Below are 14,801 nucleotides of genomic sequence, written 5' to 3'. Positions count from 1 at the left end.
AAAGGTAGGCCAAACGGTCTTTACTCATCTTGGGAAAGGTAGGATGTGTTCTGGACACATCCTTTCTGTGCTCCAGCAATTTAAGAACAGATGCCTCCTTCCATCAGCCGTATGCACCTTGTTCAGTATCTGTCACTTTACAGTACTGTAGTTCATGATCTGGTTCTACTTACTTTATGACATTCCTCCTCGTTCTTATAGGCTGGAGCAGACTTAGTCTCAAAATAAGACTGGTTTAAAATAGTTTTAGCCTGTTAAAGCAGGGTTTCCCAAACCTTTCTTTTTCAAGGTGAAGGGGGAGGTTCGGACAGAGCTAAAGGACGTCCATTTTTTTTGCACTGATCACAGACGTGGTCAAGTGTAAATATGACTTCTTACATGAGCCTGACAGTGCATCTCACGAAAGACTGAACACTATCTCAGGCTAACATAGTTTGGAAAGCAATTGGCTATTGCTTCAAAGAGAAGACAATGAAAAGACTAATCTGTCTTTTAGTTATCAAAATTCTCAACTTAATTGAGCGAACAGTATTTTTGCCATTGGCTATATCCCCGGTGAGTGTGCATATTCACTTTCTTTATCCCTGGGTCAGTGCCACTTTAAAGTCATATTGAAAAAGATTCTGCTAATCTCTATAGTCATATAAAGTGTAGTAGAATTGCATGATACAAAATATTTTAACAAGGGGGGGAAAAAATCCTGTAAAGAGAAACATATCTGACATAGCCTAGCCTAGCCTTACTCCACCACGCGCTGCATTGAACAGCCGTTTTTTTGTGAACAGTGATTGAGTTATATTATTAACCTAAATGATGACTATCCAATTTACTAATCACATTAGCAATAGTCAGCTATCTTACAAAAGTCTGTAAATGTGATGATGCATAGAATGCTTTATATATTTTTTATGGTGAAAATGAGCTTCCCCTTAACTTGAGACTCGCGCGCCTATGAGCAAGACAGTTAGGCCTAAACACTCCGTTTTCCTTTGCTAATGTTTCCCCCGTCCGTCTGTCGGCTGTCAGTTATGTCAATGACTGTGTACATACCGCACGTCAATCACCGACACCGGAAGTCCCATGACCGTCACAGCCCTAGTTGTATGCTTGAGTTTGTTCAAGAGAGGCTTTGACGCCAGATTTGAGCAGATCTTGCTTTAGTTTTCCTCAGCCTGTGTTTTGTTTCTCTCTCCTTTTCCTGTTAGATGGTGATGCTGCTTCTCTCCAGAGGAGCCAACATTAATGCTTTTGACAAGAAGGACCGCCGAGCAATCCACTGGGCTGCTTACATGGGTAATGAGTTGACCACACATTTACATTCTGACTAATGTCCTTATCCCAGTGAGTGAATGAATTGGCTGTGTGTTAGCCTCACAGCTCAGCTGTATGGTCCACCTCTAGTGTGTTATTATGTCAGAATGATGGACTAAGTATGTTGATAAGATGTAGGTGTTCAATTGTACTAACACGATGTAGGTATTGTTTATGGTGCTGTGTACCACTGTAAACTAACCTCTCTCTCCCTCTATATCTCTGCCTATCTCTCTGTCTCTCTCCATCTGTCTGTCTCTCTCTCCATCTCTGTTTCTCTCTTTGTCTCTCTTTTCCCCCCCATAGGGCACATTGAGGTGGTGAAACTGCTGGCCTCTCATGGATCAGAGGTGTCCTGTAAAGACAAGAAGGCCTACACCCCTCTCCACTCTGCAGCCTCCAGCGGCATGATCAGCATAGTCAAGTACCTCCTGGACCTTGGGGTGGATGTGAGTCAATGCATACATACACCTCCCCACATTCAACTGTGTAGTCACTGTTCAATTACAACTCCACGAAAAGACAGAGCTCTAGTGTGTTGGAGAATGATTTCCTTCAAGTAATGAAGAGATGGAGGTTGGGCCAGGGGGTTGGGATCAGTGGGTTGGGACAAGTGTGTTGGGACCAGTGGGTTGGGACCAGGGGATTGGGGCCAGGGGGTTGGGACCAGGGGGTTTTCATAACCAAGTAATGAAGAGATGGAGGTTGGGCCAGGGGGTTGAGACCAGTGGGTTGGGACCAGTGGGTTGGGACAAGTGTGTTGGGACCAGTGGGTTGGGACCAGGGGATTGGGGCCAGGGGGTTGGGACCAGGGGGTTTTCATAACCAAGTAATGAAGAGATGGAGATTGGATCCAGAGGGTTGGATCCAGGAGGTTGGAGCCAGTGGGTTGGGACCCAGTGTGTCGGGACACAGTGTGTTGGGTCAGGGGGTTTTCCTAACCAAGTGACCTGATCAGGAATGTATTGTCTCTCTCTCTATCAACATGATAAATGTGCAACCAGAGGAAAAGAAACTCTGGACCACCTTTACTCCATATTCAAAGATGCATACAAAGCTCTCCCTCGCCCTCCATTTGGCTAATCTGACCATATTTCTATCCTCCGGATTCCTGCTTACAAGCAACAATTAAAGCAGGAAGCACCAGTGACTAGATCAATAAAAAAGTGGTCAGATGAGGCAGATGCTAAACTACAGGACTGTTTTGCTAGCACAGACTGGAATATTTTCCGGGATTCTTCCGATGGCATTGAGGATTACACCACATCAGTCACTGGCTTCATCAATAAGCGCATCGATGACGTCGTCCCCACAGTGACTATACATACATAACCCAACCAGAAGTCATGGATTACAGGCAAAATCCAACCTTAGCTAAAAGGGTAGAGCTGCCGCTTTCAAGGAGTGGGACTCTAACCTGGAAGCTTATAAGAAATCCCGATATGCCCTCAGACGAACCATCAACCAGGCAAAGCATCAATACAGGACAAAGATCACATCATACTACACCGCCTCCGATGCTGGTCGGATGTGGCAGGGATGTGGCAAACTATTACAGACTACAAAGGGAAGCACAGCCGAGAGCAGCCCAGTGACACGAGCCTACCAGACGAGCTAAATTATTTATATGCTCGCTTCGAAGCAAATAACACTGTAACATGCATGAGGGCACCAGCTGTTCCGGACTACTGTGTGATCACATTCTCCGCAGCTGATGTGAGTAAGATCTTTAAACAGGTCAACATTCACAATGCCACAGGGCCAAACGGATTACCAGGATGTGTACCCGAGCATGCGCTGACCAACTGGCAAGCGTCTTCACTGACATTTTCAACCTCTCCCTGTCTGAGTCTGTAATACCAACATGTTTCAAGCATTGCACCATAGTCCCTGTGCCCAAGAAGACTAAGGTAACCTGCCTAAATAGCTACCGACCCGTAGCACTCACGTCTGTGTTTTTGAAAGGCTGGTCATGGCTCACATCAACACCATTATCCTAGAAACCCTAAACCTACTCCAATTTGCATACCGCCCCAACAGATCCACAGATGATGCAATCTCTATTGCACTCCACACTGCCCTTTCACACCTGGACAAAAGGAACACCTATGTGAGAATGCTATTCATTGACTACAGCTCAGCGTTCAAACCATAGTGCACTCAAAGCTCATCACTATCAATCAATCAAATGTATTTATAATTATGTCACAAAGTGCTGTACAGAAACCCAGCCTAAAACCCCAAACAGCAAGCAATGCAGGTGTAGAAGCACGGTAGCTAGGACAAACTCCCTAGGAAGGCCAAAACCTAGGAAGAAACCTAGAGAGGAACCAGGCATAAGGGGTGGCCAGTCCTCTTCTGGCTGTGCCGGGTGGAGATTATAACAGAACATGGGCAAGATGTTCAAATGTTCATAGATGACCAGCAGGTTCAGATAATAATAATAACAGTGGTTGTAGAGGGTGAAACAGGTCAGCACCTCAGGAGTAAATGTCAGTTGGCTTTTCATAGCCGATCATTCAGAGTATCTCTACCGCTCCTGCTGTCTCTAGAGAGTTGAAAACAGCAGGTCTGGGACAAGGTAGCACGTCCAGTGAACAGGTCGGAGTTCCATAGCCGCAGGCAGAACAGTTGAGACTGGAGCAGCAGCACGGCCAGGTGGCCTGGGGACAGCAAGGAGTCATCAGGCCAGGTAGTCTTGAGGCATGTCCTCCGAGAGAGAGAGAGAGAGAGAGAAACAGAGATAATTAGAGAGCATACTTAAATTCACACAGAACACCGGATAAGACAGGAGAAATACACCAGATATAACAGACTGACCCTAGCCCCCCGACACATAAACTACTGCAGCATAAATACTGGAGGCTGAGACAGGAGGGGTCGGGAAACACTGTGGCCCCATCCGACGATACCCCCGGACAGGGCCAAACAGGCAGGATATAACCCCACCCACTTTGCCAAAGCACAGCCCCCACACCACTAGAGGGATATCTTCAACCACCAACTTACTATCCTGAGACAAGGCCGAGTATCTCCAGTATCTCCAATCTCCAGTGGGTGCGCGGGAGGGGGTAGATCCAGAATTTTGGGAATCCTGTAGAAAGGAGATCGCGTCTCTTCCCTCCACGACCTCCGGGAAACCTTGAAGTCTCAAATTCGAGTGCCTTTGGAAATGTTCATAATAATCAAATTTCTCCTCGAGTTTAGCGATGGAGTCTTCCAACTTCTTGTATTTTTGGTCCACTTCCTCACGGACGTCCAGGATGGCAGCCTGGTGGTCAGCATGGTCTTTTTCTAACTTTGTCACTCGTCCCTTTGTGACTTTATGGTCTTCGTGGAGTTTATCGACCAGTACATCAATTTTGCTGAGGGGTTCAGAAAGTGTCTCTTGGATTTATTTTTGTTATACCCTTGTCCATCTCCATTCTGAACCATGCTGGTGCTTCTTCCCGAGCTAGCATCCGCCGAGGCCGACGAAGGGCTGTCAGAGAGGGGCATTTTTCCATGCCTCGTCTGAGGCTTTGACATATTTGGCATATTTTGTTTTGGCGATACAATAAATGTTTTAACTTCCAACTCACTATTAACGAACAGTTAAACAATGTCAAAATGCCTTAAAACTGTTTGAAAGTTCGAGGACACTACGCAGATGCGTCTTGTTAGAGCTTCGCCATTGGCGGAAGTCCCTCTCATATCATCATTCTTAACAGTCATCGTCCAACAAGTCTTCTACTGTTGTTCTTCTCCATTTCATGCACAACACATTGGAGGGACACTTCACATATGTAGTGGGTGTACTTTCCATGTTACAGTATTTCCTTTATAACATTTATAATGACTACATAACTAACAAAACAACATTAGTGTTCTTTAGATCACCTCTGACCATTACCCACGTTTTATGTTAGATATATTGTTCCAGTAGTTGCTTCTGAACGTGTTAGAATTTCGTCGGGAAAAAGTATTCTTGAAACAAAGCAAAGGGCGTGAGTTGTTAACCCCCACCAGTTCCCTCCTCCCCCCTCTGCGGGAGAGAGGGGGCGGCAGCGTAGCCTAGTGGTTAGAGCGTTGGACTAGTAACCGAAAGGTTGCAAGATCGAATCCCCGAGCTGACAAGGTACAAATCTGTCGTTCTGCCCCTGAACAAGGCAGTTAACCTACTGTTCCTAGGCCGTCAATGAAACGAAGAATTTGTTCTTAACTGACTTGCCTAGTTAAATAAAGGTTAAAAAAAGAAGGGATCTTGTTGAAGTCATTCATTGCAAACCTGATCTGACCTATTTGGATCCTCACAGGACAGTCTGTAATCCCGACATATTTCAAGCTGACTACCATTGTCCGTGTTCCCAAGAACTCCAAGGTAACCTGTCTGTAGCACTCACATCTGTGCTTTGAAAGTCTGGTCATGACCACATCAACACAATCATCCCAGACACCCTGTACCCACTCCAATTTGCATATCTCCCCAACAGATCCACAGATGAAGCAATCTCAATTGAGAGGGGAAATAACTATGTGAGAATACTGTTCATAGACTACAGCCCAGCGTTCAACACCATAGTCCCCTCCAAGCTAGGGACCTTGGGACTGAAGACCTCCTTCTGCAACTGGATGCTGGACTTTCTGACGGGCCGGCCCCAGGTGGTGAGGATAGGCAAGAACACCTCTGCCACACTGACCTTCAACACGGGAGGCCCTCAGGGATGCGTGCTTAGTCCCCTCTTGTACTCCCTGTTCACCCATGACTGTGTGGCCACACACGACTCCAACACCATCATCAAGTTTGCTGACGACACGAAGGCGATGAGAGGTCAGAGAATTGGCATTGTGGTGCCAGGACAACCTCTCCCTCAATGTCAGTAAGACCAAGGAGCTGATCGTGGACTATAGGAGCAAGAGGGGAGAGCACGTCCCCATCCACATCAACAGGGCTGTTAAAGGGTCTTGCTCTGACCCTACCCACAATCACTAGACTGTATACAAACCATATGCACACACACACACACTACATTCACACTCCCACACAAAATCCACACACACACAAACCGACACAACCCAAACACACATGCGTACACATTACACACTCTCACAAACAAACACACACCTTTACACTCATTTGCTGCTGCTGCTCTGTTCTTTATTTTGCTCTTATTATTATCTATCCTGATGCCTAGTCACTTTACCCTGCCTTGTACATATCTACCTCAAATACCTCGTACCCCTGCACACTGATTTGGAACTGGTACTCCTTGTATATAGCTTTATTCTTGGGTATTTTATTACACTGTTACAATATATACAGTACCAGTCAAAAGTTTGGACACACCTACTCATTCCAGGGTTTCTTTATTTTTTACAATTTTCTACATTGTAGAACATCAAAAGTATGAAATACCACATAAGGAATCCTGTAGTAACCAAAAAAATCGAAATATATTTTATATTTGAGATTTTTCAAAGTAGCCACCCTTTTCCTTGATGACAGCTTTGCACACTCTTGGCATTCTCTCAATCAGCTTCATGAGGTACTCACCTGGAATGCATTTCAATTAACAGGTGTGCCTTGTTCAAAGTTAATTTGTGGAATTTATTTCCTTAGTGCTTTTGAGCCAATCACTTGTTTTGTGACAAGGTAGGGGTGGTATACAGAAGATAGCCCTATTTGGTAAAATACCAAGTCCATATTATGGCAAGAACAGCTCAAATAAGCAAAGAGAAACGAAAGTCTAATATTATTTTAAGACATGAAGTTCAGTCAATCCGGAAAATTTCAAAAGCTTTGAACGTTTCTTCAAGTGCAGTCACAAAATCCATCAAGCGCTAGACCCAGAGTTACCTCTGCTGTAAAGTTCAAGTAACAGACACATCTCAACACTAGCTTGGAGATCCGTTACAGGATGTCTGTCACCCCACTGAGCCCCTATTGCAGGTTAGGGGTCACATCCACTTGAATGTCCTTCATATGACGAACCTCCTACAGAGCAAATGAGGAAAATATGATATATTATGATTTATGTTAGTAACAATACAATATGGGAATTTTATCCCAAAGCTACCTACAGCTAACATATATATTTATGTATGTGATCTATGTAAATAAAGGAGTATAACACAGCTGTAAAACTGTGAAGGACTATATGGTGGAGGCCTACCCATTTCCCAGGAGCATTGTAAAAAGTGGATTTGGGTACAGTGTTTATTTCCCCCTAATATCTTTGAAGATTACACCTAAAATAATTAGGCCTACTTCTTTCTACTGCTGATCTGAGACCATTAGGGTTAAACATTACAGATATAAATGCAATATATGGAGTAGAAAAGATTGCCTGCCCACCAAAGAATCAACATACGTTCTACATGGTCTATTTCTATCTGAATGTAACACCTCAATCAAGCTTGTGAATTGATCGTTAAGTCCTGTTTGTCAGGTAAAAGGTCATTAGTGGCCTATATAAGCCTCATACAGGCCACGGGAAGACATTACCTGTTGATAACACAGACTATTCTTATGATCATGGGAGGTGTGAGAGAATTACTGCTCTTTGTGATGACTGTGGGGGTTGTCAAAGGTTGGTTCACTAATGTTTTATTTGGATTGAAGGGATTTGTTCGGGAAATATGCGGAACTTTACAAGTGTGAGATTAAAATTTGACTGTCTGTTTCTTCCGCGTTGGTCAACTTTTATTCTTCACTGCTATTAATATATGTAGTTATTTTGTGTCAACTCCACTTCTGTTAACACTTTCTCCTCAGTTTCTTGTTACCCTGTTGGAAAGTCCCAGAAGCAAGAGCAAGTCTCTCTGCAGAGCAGACTTGGAGGTAAGTGTTTCTTTCCACAACCCTTCTAGCTTTGTACTGTGTCTATGGTGCTGCTGTGTTTGACACTCATTCAACACCATAGAGTAACTCAGTTGTCTAAATAATGTTGTCAAACCCTTTGATTTGGTCATTTTGCTTGTGTACCTTAACCTACGTTTTTCAGAGCTGTCATCAAATGACGTCTCCATTGTGCATGCCCTGGCCTTGCTCCGATCCATAGGGTCTGACGCTAAACAAGACAGAGAAGGTACGGCCTGAAATATATACTTTTAAATCTGTGTTGCGCAACATGAACCCAACATTCGAATGGCAATTTGGCCTAGACTGTGTAGAACAGCTGTGTTGCTGTAGAATACCCAACTGTTCCTTTATGTTTTCTCTCCAGAGTATTTAGAGACTAATGAAGTAGAATCCCAAGCTTCTCCAAACCTTGGTAGCTCTATGGCAAATGATGCCCTGTCCTCTGACGACGCTACCTCTGAAGCTGCCACTGGCCCGTCTGACGACGCTACCTCTGAAGCAGCCACTGGCCCGTCTGACGACGCTACCTCTGAAGCAGCCACTGGCCCGTCTGACGACGCTACCTCTGAAGCAGCCACTGGCCCGTCTGACGACGCTACCTCTGAAGCTGCCACTGGCCCGTCTGACGACGCTGCCACTGGCCCGTCTGCCGCTGCCACTGGCCCGTCTGACGACGCTACCTCTGAAGCTGCCACTGGCCCGTCTGACGACGCTACCTCTGAAGCTGCCACTGGCCCGTCTGACGACGCTAGCGCTGAAGCTGCCACTGGCCCGTCTGACGACGCTACCTCTGAAGCTGCCACTGGCCCGTCTGACGACGCTACCTCTGAAGCTGCCACTGGCCCGTCTGACGACGCTACCTCTGAAGCTGGCCCGTCTGACGACGCTACCTCTGAAGCTGCCGCTGGCCAGTCTGACCATGCCATTGAGGAACTGTTCACTTCTGCTTCTGAGCCCCCGTTGACCACAAACATGGATATCTGATGTGGGACATGGTGCTCGGGGTCCATGCAAGAGTTCATGGGTATTCTAGTCCAGGTTGTGTGTGTGTAACTGCATTTTCTTGTTTTGGATCAATTAAACGTTAACTGTAATACTTGTGTCCTCAGTATTGTTTTGACGGTTCCTACTTGGAGTTGAGGTCTATGACTTGAGTAACTGTGGTGATGGCAACATTTATTTTGCATTATAATCATGCTTTGGCATCAGCAATATGTTTACTTTGACCCCTGTGCTTAAATCACCATTTGCCTTAAGCTACATTTGGTTAAATTATGCTAGTAGCATCACATGACGTGGAATGGGTTCTAGTTCATTTAAACTTGATGGTTGTGGAACTGAGTTTTTGGGGTTTGTACATATGAGGCTGTTGCTAGAATCGGGGTTAATGGTGTCAGTGCTAACTAATATCAGGGTTGTCAACTTGCATTTAAATGACTCTGCTGGGTGTCTTCTCTCGTAACTGACTTGGTTTCCTATTAGTGAATGCTTACATGTAAAACCAGCTCTCGTATCATTAGCCCATCGTTTTGGCGGTTGGTCTTCATATCCCAGTGCCAATCCAAACTTTCAGGTTTAAATAAGTCAATGCTAACCTGTCTTAGCTGGCAGGCTGCTATCAGGTCCAGGCTCTCCCAGAGTTGCTTGTAGCGCCGCTAACCTAGGGTTTGAGGGCAGGAACAGTTTGACCAGGATTTCCCACCCACTCCGATTTACATGGGATAAACCATTGGAGGAAACCGGTAAATTTCTATGAGAAGCGTGAGGAAGTCTGTTCATACAGGCCTTCTCTAGCCGCATGATGAACGCTCAGGGTGTGCGTCGTAGCAAACCGTACTTAGTCGCCATGAATTCAAAAAGCACGTACACGCAGCTGGGCTTGACAATCTAGACCCTCTATTTCTGAAACTATCCACCGCCATTTTCGCAACCCCATTACCAGCCTGTTCAACCTCTCATATCTTCTGAGATCCCCAAGGATTGGAAAGCTGCCGCGGTCATCCCCCTCTTCAAAGGGGGTGACACTCTAGACCCAAACTGTTACAGACCTATATCCATCCTGCCTAAGGTCTTCGAAAGCCAAGTTAATAAACAGATCACTGACCATTTCGAATCCCACCGTACCTTCTCCGCTGTGCAATCCAGTTTCCGAGCTGGTCATGGGTGCACCTCAGCCACGCTCAAGGTACTAAAAGATATCATAACCGCCATCGATAAAAGACAGTACTGTGCAGCCGTCTTCATCGACCTTCAAGGCTTTCGACTCTGTCAATCGCCGTATTCTTATCGGCAGACTCAACAGCCTTGGTTTCTCAAATGACTGTCTCGCCTGGTTCACCAACTACTTCGCAGACAGAGTTCAGTGTGTCAAATTGGAAGGCCTGTTGTCCGGACCTCTGGCAGTCTCTATGGGGGTACCACAGGGTTCAATTCTCGGGCCGACTCTTTTCTCTGTATACATCAATGATGTCACTCTTGCTGCGTGTGATTCCCTGATCCACCTCTACGCAGACGACAGTATTCTGTATACATCTGGCCCTTCTTTGGACACTGTGTTAACTAACCTCCAAACGAGCTTCAATGCCATACAACGCTCGTTCCGTGGCCTCCAACTGCTCTTAAACGCTAGTAAAACCAAATGCATGCTTTTCAACAGTTCGCTGCCCGCACCCGCCCGCCCGACTAGCATCACTACTCTGGACGGTTCTGACCTAGAATACGTGGACAACTACAAATACCTAGGTGTCTGGATAGACTGTAAACTCTCCTTCCAGACTCATATCAAACATCTCCAATCCAAAATAAATCTAGAATCGGCTTTTTATTTCGCAACAAAGCCTCCTTCACTCACGCCGCCAAACTTACCCTAGTAAAACTGACTATCCTACCAATCCTCGACTTTGGCGATGTCATCTACAAAATAGCTTCCAATACTCTACTCAGCAAACTGGATGCAGTCAATCACAGCGCCATCCGTGTTGTTACCAAAGCCCCTTATACCACCCACCACTACGACCTGTATGCTCTTGTCGGCTGGCCCTCGCTACATATTCGTCGCCAGACCCACTGGCTCCAGGTCATCTATAAGCTAGGTAAAGCTCCGCCTTATCTCAGCTCACTGGTCACGATAACAACACCCACCCGTAGCACGCGCTCCAGCAGGTATATCTCACTGGTTATCCCCAAAGCCAACACCTCTTTTGTCCGCCTTTCCTTCCAGTTCTCTGCTGCCAGTGACTGGAACCAATTGCAAAAATCGCTGAAGTTGGAGACTTTTATTTCCCTCACCAACTTTAAACATCAACTATCTGAGCAGCTAACCGATCGATGCAGCTGTACATAGTCCATCTGTAAATAGCCCACCCCAATCTACCCATCTCATCCCCATATTGTTTTTATTTACTTTTCTGCTCTTTTGCACACCAGTATCACTACTTGCACATCATCATCTGCTCATCATCATCTGCTCATATATCACTCCAGTGTTAGTCTGCAAACATTTTCTTACTTTGAAACTATAGCCTATTTATTGCCTTACCTCCTCACGCCATTTGCACACACTGTATAGACTTTCTTTTTTTCTATTGTGTTATTGACTGTACGCTTGTTTATTCCATGTGTAACTCTGTGTTGTTGTTTGTGTCGCACTGCTTTGCTTTATCTTGGCCAGGTCGCAGTTGTAAATGAGAACTTGTTCTCAACTAGCTTACCTGGTTAAATAAAGGTGAAATAAACAAAAAATCCCAGAGGATCCCAGATGGCTAACAATAACATATCCTGACATAATGTAAACGTTATACATTAAGCTCTCTCCCTCAGTGACATGAATTAGTATATTTCATATTCTCAGAACCCAACAGTAGGTTTTAAGGTGTGGCTGCATGTTTGTCGTGGACGCATCGTCACTCTTGCTGTTCTTTTTCCAGATTGCAAGTGAAACACCTTTAGATGTAAGTGCCAGTTGGTAACTTTTCCTCACACTTGCTTGTTTAAGGTATGGATGCAACACCCCAGTATGTCTGCAGGGGCTGGTCACTGAGATTTACCATGTTACACATGCTACTAGACTAACCTTCCAAGTAAATATGTTACAAGTCTGAACTGGCCGTCCTTGTCTTTCCTCAACTAATTGAAACCTCAGGGACAGACATGCTAAACGACTTTGATGTCAGAGCTGCCATCAGCCCTCTACACCTCGCTGTGAGTAAAGCCTACCTGCTCCTGTAGTGGTCTCCATATGACAAATGGCACCCTATTCCCTATTTAGTACACTACTTTTGACCAGATCCTTATAGGCCCTGATCAAAAGTAGTTAACTACATAGGGAATAGGGTGCTATCTGGGATGCAGGCATGGTGTTGATTTTCCACAGGAAGTTGACTGTCCAGACAGACTCACACACCAAATTCCTATCTATTCCTGATTAGTGTAAAATACATGCATATTCTACACAGTGATGATGAGGATGATTTCCTTATTTTGCCATTTGAGTTAATCAACCTCAGAGGAGAAGTAGAGTGTTTGTTTCTCAATCCCACGCTTGGCAGGAACCTCAGATGTTGATGCTGGGCGGGAGCAAAAACGGGCTCCCGATTGAAAAACTCTGGTCTACTTTAGAGGTCTAGCACTGTATTTCTGTTCAGAGTGTATCTATTCAGGCGTACCACTGGACTTTGCTTGAGACTGTGTTTGTGTTTCTATTCAGGCATACCACAGCCACCACCATGCTATGGAGGTCCTGGTTCAGTCTCTGCTGGATCTAGACGTGAGGGACAGCCAGGGGCGCACCCTCTGGACCTGTCTGCCTTAAACTGCCATGTGGAGTGTGTTGACGTCCTCATCAACCAGGGAGCCTCCATCCTGGTTAAAGACTTCACCCTAAAGAGGACCCCCATCCACGCTGCAGGTACACATAGGATGAAATAGAGCTTCTGTAATTAAAAAGTTTTCCTGACCAAGATGGCCATTTGTTTGGTAATGTTGCTAGGACGACAATGTCTACTCTAGGGATGTTACATGGTATAGTGTGAACATGCCCACTAGACACTGATCTAAGGTCATTTTTTGTCATGTTTTCCACTAATGATTGATGATCTAGGGAGGGTAAGCTGATCCTAGATCAGTGCACAGGGGAGACTTCTATCCAGAGCCAGGTACACAGCTAGCAGGTGACAGGCTTCGATGGCCTCAGCCCCAAAATTCTTTATTATCTGCTGTGTTAACATCATGAGGATGTCATCTACCAACACCATTGTTCTAGAAATCTGTCTGTTCATGTGAAGGTTATAGTCATCCAGCAATCTGCTCATATCCTATCTGTTTATCCTCCTCTAGCTACCAACTGTCAATCATCTGACATTCTTATATCCTCTCTGTTTATCTTCCTCTAGCTACCAACGGTCAATCATCTGACATTCTTATATCCTCTCTGTTTATCCTCCTCCAGCTACCAACGGTCAATCATCTGACATTCTTATATCCTCTCTGTTTATCCTCCTCCAGCTACCAACGGTCAATCATCTCACATTCTTATATCCTCTCTTTTTATCTTCCTCTAGCTACCAACGGCCAATCATCTCACATTCTTATATCCTCTCTGTTTATCCTCCTCCAGCTACCAATGGTCAATCATCTCACATTCTTATATCTTCTCCGTTTTTCCACCTCTAGCTACTGAAGCTCAATCATCTCACATTCTTATATCCTCTCTTTTTATCTTCCTCTAGCTACCAACGGTCAATCATCTGACCTTCTTATATCCTCTCTGTTTATCCTCCTCTAGCTACCAACGGTCAATCATCTGACATTCTTATATCCTCTCTGTTTATCTTCCTCTAGCTAACAACGGTTATTCGGAGTGTTTGCGTTTGCCTATTGGAAATGCTGACCTCCAGAGTGCAGTGGACGTTCAAGACGGGAATAGACAGTAACTCATTTGGGTTTCGGATACAATTCCTGAAATAAAGAGATTTTGACACTAGGTCTTCATCCCAAATGGCAACCTATACCCTACTTGGTGCACTACTTTAAACCAAAGCCATATGGGCTCAGGTCAACAGTAGTGTACGATATAGGGAATAGGTTGCCATTTGGGACTCAGCCTGGTTATTACCAGTTTGTAATATGACCTGTTGTCTTGTGTATCAGAACCCCTCTGATGCTGTCGGTGCTGAGCGGACACACAGACGGTGTGTACTCACTGCTCAACAAGGGAGCCAGCGTAGAAGCCAAAGACAAATGGCACAGAACAGCTCTACACAGAAGGGTAGTGAGGAGAGCTGGCTGTACGCGCTCACACACAGAAAGAGAGGGGAAGGCTTGTTCTGATCTAGGGATGGGGCCATTGAACTACTAGGGATGGCTTTGGTGTGGGATCTAGCATGGAATATAAATTATGCCCAAATATACCTATTATGAGTCCTTATTATTTAATAGATTATGAATTATTCAAATCCATTCTTGTCTCCCCTCCCTTCCTCCTAGGCGGTGACGGGTCACGAGGAGTGCAGCACAGCGCCAGCTTCCTGGATCGGAAAGGTAAGGGGCGGAGCCCTGTCCACCTGGTGGCGACGTCCGGACACATCGTGGTGCTGGGATGGCTTCTACACACCGCCCAGTCAGTGTGGACCCTCCCCGTCATCACAGACAA

The 14,801-nt window shown here is 45.3% G+C and overlaps 1 protein-coding gene across 1 annotated transcript in view; it reads left to right on the top strand.

Moving 5' to 3' along the window:
• The window catches only part of LOC120035949 (polysialoglycoprotein-like), a 58,954-nt gene extending 49,818 nt beyond the window's left edge, over positions 1-9,136 (top strand). Inside the window, exon 6 of the mRNA XM_038982435.1 lies at positions 8,569-9,136. Coding sequence (XP_038838363.1) covers positions 8,569-9,136 — 568 coding nt within the window. The remainder of the gene's footprint in view (positions 1-8,568) is intronic.
• The last annotated feature ends 5,665 nt before the right edge of the window (positions 9,137-14,801 follow it).

This window comes from Salvelinus namaycush, unplaced genomic scaffold (genome assembly GCF_016432855.1).
Source record: "Salvelinus namaycush isolate Seneca unplaced genomic scaffold, SaNama_1.0 Scaffold1165, whole genome shotgun sequence".
Taxonomy (NCBI): domain Eukaryota; kingdom Metazoa; phylum Chordata; class Actinopteri; order Salmoniformes; family Salmonidae; genus Salvelinus; species Salvelinus namaycush.
The sequence above is the reverse complement of the archived record's forward strand: the minus strand, read 5'-3'. Positions and strand labels throughout refer to the sequence as shown.